General features: G+C 60.6%; 1 protein-coding gene across 1 annotated transcript; it reads right to left on the minus strand.

Moving 5' to 3' along the window:
* Positions 1–1,263: 1,263 nt before the first annotated feature.
* ZNF385A (zinc finger protein 385A) lies at positions 1,264–17,702 on the minus strand. Its single transcript, XM_085041123.1, has 7 exons — positions 17,534–17,702; positions 13,421–13,516; positions 10,877–11,036; positions 9,278–9,466; positions 7,441–7,631; positions 6,006–6,098; positions 1,264–1,554 (listed from the first exon to the last, which is right to left on the minus strand). The coding sequence occupies exons 1-7, from the start codon at positions 17,618–17,620 to the stop codon at positions 1,324–1,326; spliced, it is 1,047 nt and encodes a 348-aa protein (XP_084897249.1). The 5' UTR covers positions 17,621–17,702; the 3' UTR covers positions 1,264–1,323.
* Positions 17,703–18,089: the final 387 nt, after the last annotated feature.

Raw genomic sequence — 18,089 nt, forward strand, 5'->3', positions numbered from 1 at the left:
TTTTCCCTGGGGGTGTCGCTCCAGGTGTTTTTCCCGGGGATTTTTCCAGGATTATTTCACGGGGAGTCATTCCAGGTGTTTTTTCCCAGGTGTTTTTCCAGGTGTTTCTCCCAGGGATTTTTCCAGGTGTTTTTCCCAGGGTTTTTTCCAGGATTATTTCCCGGGTAGTCATTCCAGGTGTTTTTCCTGGGGGGTAATTCCAGGTGTTTTTCCCAGGTGTTTTTCCAGGTGTTTTCCCAGGGGGTCATTCCAGGTGTTTTTCCAGGTGTTTTTCCTGGGGTGTCATTCCAGGTGTTTTTCCAGGTGTTTTCCCATGTGTTGTCATTCCAGGGGATTTGCTCTCCCTGGGAGTGTCCTTTGTTATTCCCGGGGAGGTCCTTGTCATTCCCAGGGATGGCGCTGTCACTCCCGGGAGTGTCACTGTCATTCCCGGGGTGTCCCGGCAATTCCCGGGGGTGTCATTGTCTCTTCCAGGGGTGTCACTGTCCTTCCCAGGGGTGTCGCTGTCACTCCCAGGAGTGTCACTGTCACTCCCAGGCTGTCACTGTCACTCCCGGGGGTGTCATTGTCACTTCCAGGGGTGTCACTGCCCTTCCCGGGGGTGTCACTGTCACTCCCGGGGTGTCCCGACAATTCCCGAGGGTGTCACCGCAGTTCCCAGGGGTGTCATTGTCACTCCTCGGGGGCGTCGCTGTCATTGCTGGGGTGTCCCGACAATTCCCGGAGGTGTCATCGTCCCTCCCCGGGGGTGTCACCGCCATTTCCAGGGGTGTCATTGTCCCTCCCGGGGTGTCACTGTCACTCCGGGAGGTGTCACTGTCCTTCCCAGGGGTGTCACTGTCACTCCCAGGCTGTCCCGACAATTCCCGGGGATGTCATTGTCCCTCCCCGACAATTCCCAGGGGTGTCACTATCACTCCAGGGGTGTCACTGTCACTCCAGAGGTGTCCCGACAATTCCCGGGGGTGTCATTGTCCCTCCCCGACAATTCCCAGGGGTGTCACTGTCACTCCCGGAGGTGTCACCACCACTCCCGGGGGTGTCATTGTCCTTCCCAGGGGTGTCGCCGTCACTCCCGGGGTGTCCCGACAATTCCCGGGGATGTCACCGTCCCTCCCCGACAATTCCCAGGGGTGTCACTGTCACTCCCGGGATGTCCCGGCAATTCCCGGGGATGTCACCGCAATTCCCAGGGATGTCACCGTCCCTCCCGCCGTGTCCCCACCACATCCAGCCATCTCCCCACCATCCCCGGGCCACTCCCCGCCATGTCCCCACCCTCCCCGGCGCTGTCCCCTGTCCCCCGGGCTGTCGCCGCGCCGCTCAGTAGGGCGAGAAGAGCAGCGGGGCGTGCGCGGGGCGCAGCGGGCCGGGCGCGGGGCGCAGCAGCGCGGGGGCCAGGGGGGGTCCGGGCAGCAGCGGGGGTCCCGGGGGTCGCAGGGCCAGGGGGGGCGCGGCCATGGCGGCGGCGGCGGCGGCGAGAGCCAGGGGGGGCGGCAGGAGAGCTCCCCCCGCCAGAGCCTTCGGGAGATCCTTGGGGAACGGCAGAGGAGCCTGCGGGGAGTGGGGGGCGTTGGAGGGGGAGAGAGACCACCGGGAGAGCCCGGAGCTACCCCGGAGATAGCCCGGAGAGACCCCAGAGATATCCCATAGAGACCACCGGGAGAGCCCGGAGGTACCCCGGAGATAGCCCGGAGATATCCTATAGATACCCCATAGATATCCTATAGAGACTCCAGAGATATCCCATAGATACCCCATAGAGACCCCCGGGATAGCCTGGAGGTAGCCCGGAGATACCCCATAGATATCCCATAGAGACCCCATAGAGACCCCAGAAATATCCCAGAGATATCCTATAGAGACTCCAGAGATATCCCAGAGATATCTTATAGATACCCCAGAGATATCCCATAGATATTCCAGAAATACCCCATAGAGACCCCAGAGATACCCCAGAAATACCCCAGAGATATCCCATAGATATCCCATAGATATCCCATAGAGACCCCATAGATATCCCAGAGATATCCCATAGAGACTCCAGAAATATCCCATAGATATTCCAGAAATACCCCAGAAATGCCCCATAGAGACCCCATAGAGACCCCAGAGATACCCTATAGAGATCCCGGAGATATCCCAGAAATAGCCCAGAAAGACCTCAAATATCTCAGAAATACCCCAGAAATATCCCATAGAGACCCCAGAGATACCCCAGAGATATCCTATAGAGACCCCAGAGATACCCCAAAGATACCCCATAGATATCCCATAGATATCTCATAGAGACCCCAGAAATATCCCATAGATATCCCATAGAGACCCCAGAAATATCCCAGAGATATCCCAGAAATATCCCAGAGATATCCTATAGAAACTCCAGAGAAATCCCAGAGATATCTTATAGATACCCCGGAGATATCCCATAGATATCCCATAGAGACCCCAGAGATATCCCATAGATATCCCATAGAGACCCCATAGAGACCCCAGAAATATCCCAGAGATATTCCAGAAATGCCCCAGAAATGCCCCAGAAATGCCCCATAAAGACCCCAGAGATACCCCAGAAATATCCCAGAGATACCCCAGAGACCCCAGAAATATCCCATAGATATTCCAGAAATGCCCCAGAAATACCCCATAGAGACCCCAGAGATACCCTATAGAGATCCCGGAGATATCCCAGAAATAGCCCAGAAATACCTCAAATATCTCAGAAATACCCCAGAAATATCCCATAGAGACCCCAGAGATACCCCAGAGATACCCCAAAGATACCCCATAGATATCCCATAGAGACCCCATAGATATCTCATAGATATCCCATAGAGACCCCAGAAATATCCCAGAGATATCCCATAGAGACCCTTGGGATAGCCCGGAGGTACCCCAGAGATATCCCAGAAATATCCCAGAGATATCCTATAGAAACTCCAGAGATATCTCAGAGATATCTCAGAAATATCTCAGAAATATCTCAGAAATATCCCATAGAGACCCCTGGGATACCCTGGAGATACCCCAGAGATATCCTATAGAGACTCCAGAGATATCCCAGAGATTTCCCAGATATCTTATAGATACCCCGGAGATATCCTATACATATTCCAGAAATACCCCATAGAGACCCCAGAGATACCCCAGAAATACCCCAGAGATATCCCATAGATATCCCATAGATATCCCATAGAGACCCCATAGAGACCCCATAGATATCCCATAGAGACCCCAGAAATATCCCAGAGATATCCTAGAGATATCCCATAGATACCCCATAGAGACCCCAGAGATATCCCAGAGATATCCCAGAAATACCCCAGAGATATCCTATAGAGACTCCAGAGAAATCCCAGAGATATCCCAGAGATATCTTATAGATACCCCAGAGATATCCTATAGATATTCCAGAAATACCCCATAGAGACCCCAGAGATACCCCAGAGATATCCTAGAGATATCCCATAGAGACCCCATAGATATCCCATAGATACCCCATAGAGACCCCAGAAATATCCCAGAGATATCCCATAGAGACCCCAGAGGTATCCCATAGATATTCCAGAAATGCCCCAGAAATGCCCCATAGAGACCCCAGAGATACCCTATAGAGATCCCGGAGATATCCCAGAAATAGCCCAGAAAGACCTCAAATATCTCAGAAATACCCCAGAAATATCCCATAGAGACCCCAGAGATACCCCAAAGATATCCCAGAGATATCCCATAGAGACCCCAGAGATATCCCGCAGATACCCCAGAGATATCCCAGAGATATCTTATAGAGACTCCAGAGATATCCTATAGATATTCCAGAAATACCCCATAGAGACCCCAGAGATATCCCAGAAATACCCCAGAGATTTTCCAGAAATATCTCACAAATACCCCAGAAATGCCCCATAGAGACCCCATAGATACCCTAAACCCCCCGGAACCCCGCAAGAGATACCCCATAGAGACCCCAAAGCCTCCCCATAGATACCCCACAGATACCCCATAGAGACCCCAAAGCCCTCCCCCCAACCCGACACCCCCAGACACCCCCAGACCCCAAAACTGACCATCCCAGCCCTCCAAACACCCCCAGACTCCCAACCCGACCCCCCCAGATCCCATAGATCCCCCAGAATCCCCCATAGACACCCCAAACCGACCCCCAGCCCCCCAAACACCCCCAGACCCCATAGATCCCCTAGAATCCCCCATAGACACATCAGCCCCAGCCCGACCCCCGGACCCCCAGACACCCCAGACCCCAAAACTGACCCTCACAGCCCTCCAAATCAACACCCCGGACTCCCCGACACCCCCAGACCCCATAGATCCCCCAGAATCCCCAGAGACACCCCAATCCGACCCCCAGACCTCCCGGACCCCCCAGCCCCCAAACACCCCCGACCCCAAAACTGACACCCCAGACCCCCATAGATCTCCTAGAATCCCCCACAGACACCCCAGCCCCCAAACCGACACCCCAAGCCCCCCAGACACCCCCAGACCCCAAAACTGACCCTCCCAGACCCCAGAGATCCCCCAGAATCCCCATAGACACCCCCAGCCCAACCCCCAGACCTCCTGAACAACCCGGACCCCCAGACACCCCAGACCCCAAAACTGATCCTCCCAGCCCTCCAACCTGACTGCCCCAGACCCCCAAACACCCCAGACCCCCAACCCGAACCCCCAGACCCCAGAGATCCCCAGAATCCCCCTAGACATGTCCAGCGCCACAAACCGACCCCCCGGACCCCCATAGACACCCCCAGACCTCAAAGTGACCCTCCCAGCCCTCCATAGATCCCCAGACCCTAAAGCCTCCCCCAGGACATCCCCAGCCCCCAAACACCCCCAGACCCTAAATCAACACCCTCAGACCCCATAGATCCCCAGAATCCCCCTAGACACCCCAACCCGACCCCCAGACCCCCAAACACCCCCAGACCCCCAACCGACACCCCCAGACCCCATAGATCCCCAGAATCCTCCATAGACACCCCCAAACCCGAACCCCCAGACCCCAAACACCCCCAGACCCTAAAGCCTCCCCAGGACACCCCCAGACCCCAAAACCAACACCCCAGACCCCAAAACTGACCCTCCCAGCCCTCCAACCTGACTGCCTCAGACCCCAAACACCCCCAGACCCCCAATCCGAACCCCCAGACCCCATAGATCCCCAGAATCCCCATAGACACAGCCCCAAAGGGACACCCCAGACCCCCATAGATCCCCAGAATCCCCCTAGACATGTCCAGCGCCACAAACCGCCCCCGGACCCCCCAGACACCCCCAGACCCTAAACTGACCCTCCCAACCCTCCGTAGTCCCCAGACCTAAAGCCTCACCCCAGGACATCCCCAGCCCCCAAACACCCCCAGACCCCTAAATCAACACCCTCAGACCCCATAGATCCCCAGAATTCCCCTAGACACCCCAACCCGACCCCCAGACCCCCAAAAACCCCCAGACCCCAAACCCGACACCCCAGACCCCATAGATCCCCCAGAATCCTCCACAGACACCCCCAAACCCGAACCCCCAGACCCCCAAACCCCCAGACCCTAAAGCCTCCCCAGGACACCCCCAGACCCCCAAACACCCCCAGCCCCCAAAACCAACACCCCCAAACCCCAAAACTGACCCTCCCAGCCCTCCAACCTGACTGCCCCAGACCCACCCCCAGACCCCCAACCCGAACCCCCTAGACCCCATAGTCCCTAAAATCCCCATAGACACCCCCAAACCGACCCTGGACCCCCCAGACACCCCCAGCCCCCAAGACACCCCCAGACCCCCAAACTGACCCTCTCAGCCTCCCAAACCGCACCCCGGACCCACAGACCCCCAGACCCCGAAACTGATCCTCCCAGACCCCCAAACCGACCCCCGGACCCCACAGACACCCCCAGACCCCAAAACTGCCTCCCCAGCCCCCCAGACCGACACCCCCAGACCCCCCAGACCCCCAAACTGCCCCCCCCACGCCCCCCGGCCCGTACCAGCTCGGGGGGGCTGCGGGGTTTCTTGTGGCGCCCCAGCAGGGGGTTGGGCTTTCCTGCCACCCCATCGCGGTGCCGCCGGCTGGAGATGTGCTGGGGGGGCACGGGGGGGTCAGCCGACCCCAAATTGGGGGGACAGGGGGATATTGGGGGGTCAGCCGACCCCAAATTGGGGGGACAGGGGGATATTGGGGGGTCAGCGGGATCCCAAATGGGGACAGGGGGACCCCAAATCGGGACAGGGGGATCCCAAATCGGGGGGACAGGGGGATGTTAAATAGGGACGGGGGATCCCAAATGGGGACAGGGGGACCCCAAATCGGGGGTATCAGTGGGACCCCAAATCGGGGGGAGAGGAGACCCCAAAGAGGGGGGACAGGGGGATCCCAAATAGGGACAGGGGGATCCCCAATTGGGGGTCAGCGGACCCCAAATTGGGACAGGGGGATCCCAAAGAGGGACAGGGGGATCCCAAATGGGGAGGAGAGGAGACCCCAAATAGGGACAGGGGGATCCCAAATTGGGGGGGATATGGGAACCCCAAACCAGGGGGTCAGGGGGACCCCAAATTGGGACGGGGGGATCCCAAATTGGGGGTTCAGGGGATCCCAAATCGGGGGGAACAGTGGGATCCCAAATTGGGGGTCAGCGGACCCCAAATTGGGACAGGGGGACCCCAAATTGGGGGGACAGGGGGATCCCAAATGGGGACAGGGGGATCCCCAAACTGGGGGGACAGGGGAATATTGGGGGGTCAGCAAACCCCAAATTGGGGGGACAGGGGGACCCCAAATGGGGGGATAGAGGGACCCCAAATAGGGACAGGGGGACCCCAAATCGGGGGGTCAGCGGGACCCCAAATGGGGGTCAGCAAACCACAAATCGGGGGGAAAGCAGAACCCCAAATCGGGAAGTCAGAGGGACCCCAAACTGGGGGACAGTAGGACCCCAAACCAGGGGACAGCAGAACCCCAAACTGGGGGGTCAGGGGAACCCCAAAGAGGGGGGAGCAGTGGGACCCCAAATCGGGGGACACTGAGCCTGGGGGGCTGTGGGACCCAGCGGGGGATTTGGGGGCAGCTTGGGGGTCCTGGAGGGGTTTGGGGTTAGTTTGGGATCCCTGTGAGGATTTGGGGTCAGTTTAGGGATCCCTGCAGGGATTTGGGGGCACTTTAGGGGCTCCCCGTTTGTTTTTGGGATCACTTTAGGGCTCCCTGGTTGTTTTTGGGATCACTTCAGGGCTCCTCGGGTTAATTTTGGGGTCTGAGATCCCTCCATGGATTTGGGGTCACTTTAGGGCTCCCCGGTTGTTTTTGGGGTCCCTTTAGGGGCTCCCTGTGAGGATTTAGGGTCACTTTAGGGCTCCCCGGTTGTTTTTGGGGTCCCTTTAGGGCTCCCCGTTTGTTTTTGGGGTCTCTCTGGGGTCTGTCCCCACCTGCTTGAGCTGCAGCTCGGAGTTGAGGCGCACGTTGCAGATCTGGCAGTGGAAGGAGCGCTCGGGGGTGTCGGCAGGGGGGGATCCCCCCGAGGAGCCCCCCGAGCCCCCCGAGCAGCCCCCTGCCCGCGGGAAGGCGCGGATCGGCCCCAGCCCCGAGCGAGCCTCCACCAGCGTCTTGTGCTTCGTCCCTAAAATGGGGACAGGGGACAGGCTGAGAGAGCCCGAGGGGACACTTGGAACCCAATGGGACACCATGGGGACATTCTGAATCCATAGGGATCCCGTGGGGACATCCCGAACCCATAGAGACCCCATGGGGACACTCCGAACCCATAGGGACACTCGGAACCCATAGGGACACCATGGGGACATCCCGAACCCATAGGGACCCCATGGGGACACTCCGAACCCATAGGGACCCCGAGGGGACACTCTGAACCCATAGGGACACCACAGGGACACTCTGAATCCATAGGGACACCATGGGGACATCCCGAACCCACAGAGACCCCGAGGGGACACTCTGAATCCATAGGGACCCCGCGGGGACACCCCGAACCCATAGGGACACTCCAGGACCACCCAGAACGCATAAACCATCCTGGGACCCCCTGACCCCACAGGGACCCCCGAGACTGACCCCCGCAGACTCCCCCGTGTCACCCTGTGTCCCCAGTGTCCCCACTCCCCTTTTCCCCCTGTTCCCCGGGGGAACTGTCCCCGCCGTGTCCCCAATACCCGTGATGTCCCCATGTCCCTGCTGTCCCCGACATCCCCGCTGTCCCCATGCCCTGTCCCCCTTGCTGTCCCCACTGTCCCACCTGTCCCCTCTGTGTCCCCAATGCTCCCAGTGTCCCCATGTCCCCGCTGTGCCCGGTGTCCCTGTCCCTGGCAGGTCCCCATGTCCCTGCTGTCCCCCTGTACCCCGTGTCCCCACTGTCCCCCGTGTCCCCAATGTCCCCAATGTCCCCAATGTCCCCAGTGTCCCCAATGTCCCCACCTTTGTTGTGAGCCTCCAGCTGGGACAGGGAATTGACAGCCACCTTGCAGAGCCCGCAGTACCCCTGTGTCCCCAATGTCCCTGTCACCCCCATGTCCCTGCTGTCCCCAATATCCTCAATATCCCCAATGTCCCCAGTGTCCCCAATGTCCCCAATGTCCCCAGTGTCCCCAGTGTCCCCAATGTCCCTGCTGTCCCTGCTATCCCCAATGCCCCCATACCCCTGCTGTCCCCCATGTCCCCGTGTCCCCAATATCCCCAATATCCCCTTTGTCCCCAATGTCCCCAGTGATGTCCCCACCTTTGTTGTGAGCCTCCAGCTGTGACAGGGAGTTGACAGCCACCTTGCAGAGCCCGCAGTACCCTGTGTCCCCAATGTCCCCAATGTCCCTGCTGTCCCTGCTATCCCCAATGCCCCCATATCCCTGCTGTCCCCACTGTCCCCAATGTCCCCAATGTCCCCACCTTTGTTGTGAGCCTCCAGCTGTGACAGGGAGTTGACAGCCACCTTGCAGAGCCCGCAGTACCCCTGTGTCCCCAATGTCCCCATGTCCCTGCTGTCCCTGTCACCCCCTGTGTCCCCAATGTCCCCATACCCCTGCTGTCCCCAATGTCCCCAATGATGTCCCCAGTGTCCCCACCTTTGTTGTGGGCCTCCAGCTGGGACAGGGAGTTGACAGCCACCTTGCAGAGCCCGCAGTACCCTGTGTCCCCAATGTCCTCAATGTCCCCAATATCCCCAATATCCCCAATGTCCCCACTGTCCCCAATGTCCCAATATCCCCAATGTCCCCAATATCCCCCGTGTCCCCAATGATGTCCCCGTGTCCCCACCTTTGTTGTGAGCCTCCAGCTGTGACAGGGAGTTGACAGCCACCTTGCAGAGCCCGCAGTACAGCAGCCTCTTGGCCTTCGCTCTCTCCTCCTCCTCCTCGTCGCCCCCCGAGTCCTGCCCTGCCGCGGGGGGGGGCGCGGGGGGCGAGGGCGGGCCGGGGGCGCCGGGGGCGGCGGGGGGCGGGGCTGCTCCCCTGGGGGGCGATTGGGGGGCGTTAGGGGTTTTGGGGGGGTTTTGGGGGGTTTGGGGTGTTTTGGGGTTTTGGGGTGTGTTTGGGGGATTTGGGGGGTTTGGAGGTTTTGGGGGTTTTGGGGGGTTTATGGGGCTTTGGGGGTGTGTTTTGGGGATTTGGGGGAGTTTGGGGAGCTTTGGGGGTTTTGGGGATTTGGGGGGATTTGGGGTTGTGGTTTTGGGGTTTTGGGGAGCTTTGGGGGTGTGTTTTAGGTTTGTGTTTTAGGTTTGTGTTTTGGGGTTGTGTTTTGGGGTTGTGTTTTGGGGTTGTGTTTTGGGGGGTTTGGGGCTTTTTGGAGTTATGTTTGAGGGGTTTGAGGGGGTGGTTTTGGGGGCTTTGGGGTTGTGTTTTGGGGTTGTGTTTTGGGGGTTTGGGGTTGTGTTTTGGGGAGAGATGTGGGGGGATGAGGGGAGGTTTTGGGGTTGTGTTTTGAGGGGTTTAGGCGGTTTGGGGTTGTGTTTTGGAGGATTTGGTGGGCTTTTGGGGGCTTTTTGGGGTTGTGTTTGGGGGATAGAGAAGATTTTGGGGTTGTGTTTTGGGGATTTGAGGGAGATTTGGGGCTTTTGGGGTTGTGTTTTGGGGTGAATGTGGGGGGATAAGGAGGGATTTCTCAGGGAGATCATGGTGGGGTTACTGGGGGTCTTTGGGGGTTACTGGGGTCTTTGGGGGCAGAAATGGGGGACTTTGGGGGGTCTTAGGGGGGCACAGGGGGGTTATTGGGGAGTCTTTAGGAGCAGAAATTGGGGGTTATTGGGGGTCTTTGGGGGAGAAATGGGGGCTATCAGGGGTCTTGGGGGGCAGAAATGGGGGAGCTATTGGGGGTCTTGGGGTCGTTGGGGGCTTATTGGGGGTCTTTGGGGGGCAGAAATGGGGGGCTATGGGGGGATCTTTAGGGGGTCTTTGGGGGATTATTGGGGGTCTTGGGGGGCACAGGGGGTTCCTCGGGGGTCTTTGGGGGAAGAAATGGGGGGCTATTGGGGGGTCTTTGGGGGAGAAATGGGATTACTGGGGGTCTTTGGGGGCACAGGGGGGTTACTGGGGGTCTTTAGGAGCAGAAATGGGGGAGTTATTGGGGTCTTCGGGGCTTATTGGGGGGTCTTTGGGGGGCAGAAATGGGGGGCTATGGGGGTCTTTAGGGGGGTCTTTGGGGGATTATTGGGGGGTCTTGGGGGCACAGGGGGGTTATTGGGGGTCTTTGGGGGAAGAAATTGGGGGGTTATTGGGGAGTCTTGGGGGGTTATTGGGGGGTCTCTGGGGGTCTGGGGGTTATTGGGGGATCTTTGGGGGATTATTTGGGGTTTTTGGAGCTCTGGGGGTCTCCCCGAGGAGGGAATTTGGGGAGGGGGAAGCTCCGGGGGGTCTCAGCACTCACCCGAGCGCTCGGGGGTCTCTCCGGCCGGGGGGGCGGCAGGCCCGGGGGGCTCCGGGGTGTCCCCAGTGTCACCTCCCCGGCGGGCGCGCGCAGCCTCCAGCCCCTTGAGGCGCCGCGCGTGGCGATTGCCCTGGTAGTGAGCGGCGGCCTGGCTCTGGGGACAGCGGGGACAGCGCGGGGACAGTGTCACAGCATGGGACACAGTGCGGGACAGCGCGGGGACAGTGTCACAGCGCGGGGACACAGTGCGGGACAGCGCGGGGACAGTGTCACAGCGCGGGGACACAGCCCGGGACAGCGCGGGGACAGTGTCACAGCATGGGACACAGTGCGGGACAGCGCGGGGACAGTGTCACAGCATGGGACACAGCCCAGGACAGCGAGGGGACAGCGCGGGGACAGTGTCACAGCGCGGGGACACAGTGCGGGGACAGTGTCACAGTGCGGGGACACAGCCCGGGACAGCGAGGGGACAGTGTCACAGCACGGGACAGCGCGGGGACAGTGTCACAGCGCGGGGACACAGCCCAGGACAGCGCGGGGACAGTGTCACAGCGCGGGGACACAGCCCGGGACAGCGAGGGGACAGCGCGGGGACAGTGTCACAGCGCGAGGACACAGCCCGGGACAGAGCGGGGACAGTGTCACAGCGCGGGACAGCGCGGGGACAGCCCCAGACACAGCTCGAGACACGGGGACAGCGCGGGGACAGCGAGCACACCTCCGGGACATTGTGTCACACGCCCGGACACAGCCTGGGACAATGTCACACCCCTGGGACACTGTCACACTCCCAGGCGACAGCGGTCACACCCCTGGGACAATGTCACACCCCTGGGACAATGTCACACCCCTGGGACACTGTCACACCCCCAGGCGACAGCGGTCACACCCCGGGCACACCCCTGGGACACACCGCGGGACATGGGGACAGCGCGGGACATTGTGTCACACCTCCGGGGGACACTGTCACACCCCTGGGACACAGCCCGGGACATGGGGACAGCGCGGGGACAGCGCGGGGACAGCGGTCACAACCTGGGCACAGCCCCGGCACACTGTCACACCCCTGGGACATTGTGTCACACGCCGGGGACATCTCCGGACACTGTCACACCCCGGGGACACGGTCACAGCGGTGTGCTGGCTGTCCCAAGGTGTCTCGAGGATGTCCCCAGGATGTCCCTGAGGTGTCCCCAGGATGTCCCAGAGATGTCCTGGCTATGTCCCTGAGGGTCCCGGGTTTGGGGTGTCCCAAGGATGACCCTGGGGTGTCCCCAGAATGTCCCCAGGATGTCCCCAGGCTGTCCCCGGGCTGTCCCAAGTGTCCCCAGGGTGTCCCCAGGCTGTCCCCAGTGTCCTCAGGCTGTCCCAGGATGTCCCCAGGGTGTCCCAGAGTATCCCTGAGGTGTCCCAGTGTGTCCCCAGGCTGTCCCCAGTGTCCCCCGGCTGTCCCCAGGATGCCCCAGGGTGTGCCTGAGGTGTCCCAGGGTGTCCCAGAGTGGTCTGGATGTCCCTGAGATGTCCCCAGGCTGTCCCCAGTGTGTCCCCAGGGTGTCCCTGAGATGTCCTCAGGATGTCCCAGGGTGTCCCGGGATGTCCCTGAGGTGTCATGAAGATGTCCCAAGAGTGTCCCCAGGATGTCTCCAGTGTCCCAGGCTGTCCCCAGTGTGTCCCCATTGTCCCCAGTGTCCCCGCAGGCTGTCCCAGTGTGTCCCCAGGCTGTCTCCAGTGTCCCCAGTGTGTCCCCAGGCTGTCCCCATTGTCCCCAGCTGTCCCCAGGATGTCCCCAGGCTGTCCCCAGTGTCCCCAGGATGTCCCCAGTATCCCCAGGCTGTCCCACGATGTTCCCAGGGTATCCCAGGATGTCCCCAGGCTGTCCCCAGGCCGTCCCAGGCTATCCCTGAGATGTCCCCAGTGTCCCCAGGCTGTCCCAGGCTGTCCCCAGTGTGTCCCCATTGTCCCCAGGCTGTCCCCAGTGTGTCCCCATTGTCCCCAGCTGTCCCCAGGCTGTCCCCAGTGTCCCCAGGATGTCCCACGATGTCCCCAGGGTATCCCAGGATGTCCCCAGGTTGTCCCCAGGCTGTCCCAGGCTATCCCTGAGATGTCCCCACGATGTCCCCAGTATCCCCAGGCTGTCCCCAGTGTGTCCCCATTGTCCCCAGTGTGTCCCCAGTGTCCCCAGGCTGTCCCCAGTGTGTCCCCATTGTCCCCAGTGTGTCCCCAGGCTGTCCCCAGTGTGTCCCCATTGTCCCCAGTGTGTCCCCAGTATCCCCAGGCTGTCCCCATTGTGTCCCCAGTGTGTCCCCAGTGTGTCCCCAGTATCCCCAGGCTGTCCCCCGGCTGTCCCCATTGTCCCCAGGCTGTCCCCAGGCTGTCCCCCGGCTGTCCCCGGGCTGTCCCCAGGCTGTCCCCAGGCTGTCCCCCGGCTGTCCCCAGCTGTCCCCAGGCTGTCCCCATTGTGTCCCCATTGTCCCCAGTGTGTCTTCAGGCTGTCCCCCGGCTGTCCCCATTGTCCCCATTGTCCCCGTGTCTCACCTCGGAGTTGAAGCGGATCTGGCACACACTGCAGGCGATCACAGGGCGACGAGGTTTGGCCAAAGTGCCCAACAGGCCCTTGGGCAGCGACTCCATCTGGGGGTATTGAGGGGTCAGAACCCCAAAATATCCCAAAATATCCCCAAAAATATCCCCAAAAATATCCCCAAAAATATCCCAAAAATATCCCAAAAATACCCAAAAATACCCAAAAATATCCCCAAAAAATATCCCAAAACAGCCCCTTGGGCAGCGACTCCATCTGGGGGTATAGGGGGGTCAGAACCCCAAAATATCCCCAAAATCATCCCAAAAATATCCCAAAAATATCCCCAAAAATATCCCAAAAATATCCCCAAAAATATCCCCAAACAGCCCCTTGGGCAGCGACTCCATCTGGGGTACAGGGGGGTCAGAACCCCAAAATATCCCCAAAAATACCCAAAAATATCCCCAAAAAATATCCCAAAACAGCCCCTTGGGCAGCGGCTCCATCTGGGGGGGCATGAAGGGGTCAGAACCCCAAAATATCCCAAAAATACCCAAAAATATCCCCAAAAATACCCCAAAACAGCCCCTTGGGCAGCGACTCCATCTGGGGTACAGGGGGGTCAGAACCCCAAAATATCCCAAAAATATCCCAAAAATATCCCCAAAAATACCCAAAAATATCCCCAAAAAATATCCCAAAACAGCCCCTTGGGCAGCGACTCCATCTGGGGGGCAGGGGGGTCAGAATCCCAAAATATCCCAAAATATCCCAAAACAGCCCCAAAAATTCCCCAAAACAGCCCCTTGGGCAGCGACTCCATCTGGGGTACAGGGGGTCAGCACCCCAAAATATCCCAAAAACACCCCAAAAAATATCCCCAAAACAGCCCCTTGGGCAGCGACTCCATCTGGGGGGCATGGGGGGTCAGCACCCCAAAAAACCCCAAAAATATCCCATAAATACCCCCAAAAATCCCCCAAAACAGCCCCAACAGGCCCTTGGGCAGCGACTCCATCTGGGGGGTATTGAGGGGTCAGCACCCCAAAAATATCCCAAAAATACCCCAAAATATCCCCAAAAAATATCCCCAAAACAGCCCCTTGGGCAGTGACTCCATCTGGGGTACAGGGGGGTCAGAACCCCAAAATATCCCAAAAATACCCAAAAATATCCCCAAAACAGCCCCTTGGGCAGCGACTCCATCTGGGGGGTATTGAGGGGCCAGAACCCCAAAATATCCCAAAAACATCCCCAAAAATATCCCCAAAACAGCCCCTTGGGCAGCGACTCCATCTGGGGGTACGGGAGGGTCAGAACCCCAAAATATCCCAAAAAATATCCCAAAAATATCCCCAAAAATATCCCAAAATAGCCCCTTGGGCAGCAACTCCATCTGGGGGGCAGGGAGGGGTCAGAACCCCAAAATATCCCAAAAACATTCCAAAACCACCCCAAAAATACCCCAAAATACCCTCACTAAACCCAAAACACCCCAAAACCACCCCAAAATCCCCCAAAACAGCCCCAAAACAGCCCCAGATCCCTCACTGAGCAGCGGCTCCACCGGGGGGGCACGGAGGGGGGTCAGCACCCCAAAATACCCCAAAACCACCCCAAAATACCCTCACAAAAACCCCAGACCCTATTAACTCCCCCGTACCCCAAAATACCCCCAAAACGGCCCAAAATACCCCCAAAACACCCCCAGCGCCCCAAAACATCCCCACAAAACCCCAAAACAGCCCAAAACATCCCCAAAACACCTCCCAAACAACCCCAAAACACCCTCAAAACACCCCCGTACCCCAAAACACCTCCAAAATACCTCCAAAACAGCCCAAAATACCCCAAAACAACCTCAAAATACCCCAAAACAGCCTTCAAAATACCCCCAAAACAGCCTAAAAATACCCCCAAACAGCCTCAAAATACCTCAAAACAGTTCGAAATAATTTCAAAACATCCCCGTACCCCAAAACAGCCCAAAATACCCCCAAAACATCCCCGAAATACCCTCACGAAAACCCCAAGCCCTTTTAACTCCCCCGTACCCCAAAACGTCCCCAAAACAGCCAAAAATACCCCAAAACAGCCCCAAAGTACCCCCAAAGTACCCCCCGGCATCCCCTGCGCCCCAAAATACTGCCCGGGGGGTCTCAGGGGTGTCCAGGGGGTCTCGGGGGGGATTCAGGGTGTCTCTGGGGGTCTCGGGGGGGTCTCAAAGGGTCTCAGAGGGTCTCAGGGGGTCTCTGGAGCTCTCTGGGTCTCGGGGGTCTGGAGGGGGTCTAGGGGGTGTCAGGGTGTCCTGGGGGTCTCAGGGGCTTCAGGGTGTCTCTGAGGGTCTCGGGTTCCTGGAGCTCTCGGGGTCTCAGGTGATTCAGGGTGTCTCTGGGGGTCTCTGGGGGTCTCAAGGGTTCTCGGGAGGTCTCAGGGGGTCTCTGGGGGTCTCAGGGGTCTCGGGGGTCTTGGAGTATCTCAGGGGTTTCAGGGGGTCTCTGGAGCTCTCTGGGGGTCTCAGGGGGTCTCAGGGGGTCCAGGGGGTTCTTGGGGGGTCTCGGGGCGTCTCGGGGGGGTCTCAGAGGGTCTCTGGAGCTCTCTGGGGGTCTCTGGTGGGTCCTGGGGGGTCTCGGGGGTTCTCGGGGGGTCTCTGGCGCTCTCAGGGGGTCTCTGGGGGGCAATAGCGATATTTTCCCTCCCCCGCCCCATTCCGTGGCTCCTCAGGAATGTCTCCCTGCCCAAACCCTGGGGACAGGGAGGGGACAGCGAGGGGACAGCGAGGGGACAGCGAGGGGACAGGGAGGGGACAGGGAGGGGACAGCGAGGGGACAGTGACCGCACCCCCCCCCCCCCGATTTGGGGATCCCAGCTCCCCCCATAGCGGTTTTGGGGGTCTCGGGATGTCCCACAGAGGTTTTTGGGGTCTCGGGGGGTTCGGAGGGGATGAGGAACCGCCGAATCCTCCCGGGGGGTTTCGGGGGTCTGGGGGATTCATCCCGGGGGTTTGGGGTCCCGGGGGTTTCGGGGTCCTGAGGTTGCTCTGGGGGGTTTGGGGGTCCCGAGGGGTTTCAGGGGTCCCAGGATCCCTCCCGGGGGGGTTTGGGGGTCTCGGGATTCCTCCCAGGGAGGTTTGGGGGTCCCGGGGTTGCTCTGGGGGTTTGGTGGTCCCGGGGAATTTGGGGGTCTGGGGATTCCTCCCGGGGCTGTTTGGGGGTCCCGGGGGTTCCCCGTTCGCCCCCTGTTATCCCGGGGGGGGTTTCCGGTGGTCCCGGGGGTGTTTCTGGGGTCTCGAGATTCCTCCCGGGGGTTTCGGGGTCCCGGGGTTTCGGGGTCCCGGGATACCTCCCGGGGTGTTTGGGGTCTCGGGGATTCTCTCCCAGGGGGGTTTCGGGGTCCCGGGGGTTTCGGGGCTCTCGGGGGGTTTGGGGGTCCCTGGATTAATCCCGGGGGTGTTTGGGGGGTCTCGGGATTCCTCCCAGGGGGGTCTCGGGGGATTTCAGGGGGTCCCGGGATTCCTCCCGGGGGGAATTTGGGGGTCCCGAGGGGTTTGGGGGTCTCGGGATTCCTCCCGGGGCCGTTCGGGGGTCCCGCCGTCGCTCCGGGGGTCTCAGGGGTTCCCCGGCGGCTCTCCCGGGGGGGCAGCGGGGGGGTCCCGGTACGGCGGCCGGGAGGGGGCGGAGCCGCCCCGCCCCCCCGGGACCCCGCGCGCCCCTCGCGGCCACCGGAGCGAAACCCCCTGAGCCCCCCCCCGGCACCGGGACCCCCAAAATCCCCCAAAACCCCCCAAACCCCCCTAAACCCCCCGGCTCAACCTCCCGAGCCCCCCGGGACCCCTGAAACCCCCAGAGTTGGGGGATATCGCGACATCGCTGCGACATCCCTGCGACAGCCGACACCCCAAGACCCCAGAGACCCCCCAGGACCCCAGGACCCCCAGGACCCCCAGCCGGTACCGGGACCTCCCAAACCCCCGGCGCACCGGCCAGGCTCATCTCGGTGAATTCAACTGCAATCCAGAGCCCCGCCCACCTCCAGACCCCCGGACCCCAAATGTCCCCCTAGCCGCCCCCCAAACCCCTCCCGGAGCCCCCCGGAGCCCCCCGGAGCCCCCCGGCCCCGCTCACCCCGGGCAGCGGCGGCAGCAAGCGGAGCGCGTCGGGCAGCAGGAGGCGGCCGGGGGTCGGCCCGAGCGGGCCCGGGGCGCGGAGCATCGCCCTGCACCGGGGGGCGACCGGGAGGCTCGGGGGGGCAACCGGGACCGCCGGCAGGGAGACCCCCGACCACCCCCCCGGGAGCCCCCCGGGTTCGTACAGGGGGCGCGGTGGATGCGCGGGGAGGGTTTGGGATGTCGCGACATCGCGGTGACATCCCTGGGATGGTCAGGGACACTTAGGGACACTCAGGGACCCCCCAGGACCCCCAGGGACCCCCCAGGGATCCCCCCAGATCCATCCCGGGGGTCGCCGCGCCGCACCGGGGATGCGCGGGGGGGGGGGTTTGGGATATCGCGACATGCCGGCGACATCCAGGGACACTGAGGGACACTTAGGGACACTGAGGGACCCCCAGGGACACCCAGGGACCCCCCAGGACCCCCCCGAGCCCCCCCAGCTCCCTCCCGGGGGTCTCCGTGCCGCACCGGGGGGATGCGCGGGGGGGGTTTGGGTGAGTTGGGGGATA

This window comes from Lichenostomus cassidix, chromosome 29 (genome assembly GCF_008360975.1).
Source record: "Lichenostomus cassidix isolate B80296 chromosome 29, HeHo_3.0, whole genome shotgun sequence".
In the NCBI taxonomy this organism is placed as follows: domain Eukaryota; kingdom Metazoa; phylum Chordata; class Aves; order Passeriformes; family Meliphagidae; genus Lichenostomus; species Lichenostomus cassidix.

Bases quoted from the DNA above. Each gene is read 5' to 3' on its own strand.
- ZNF385A (XM_085041123.1), bottom strand. From the start codon at position 17,620: ATGCTCCGCGCCCCGGGCCCGCTCGGGCCGACCCCCGGCCGCCTCCTG. The intron at 6,099-7,440 runs GTGGGGACAGAC...GTGCCCCCCCAG, and splicing joins CCGAGCTGCAGCTCAAGCAG to CACATCTCCAGCCGGCGGCA. The intron at 1,555-6,005 runs GTACGGGCCGGG...CACTCCCCGCAG, and splicing joins CCCGCAGCCCCCCCGAGCTG to GCTCCTCTGCCGTTCCCCAA.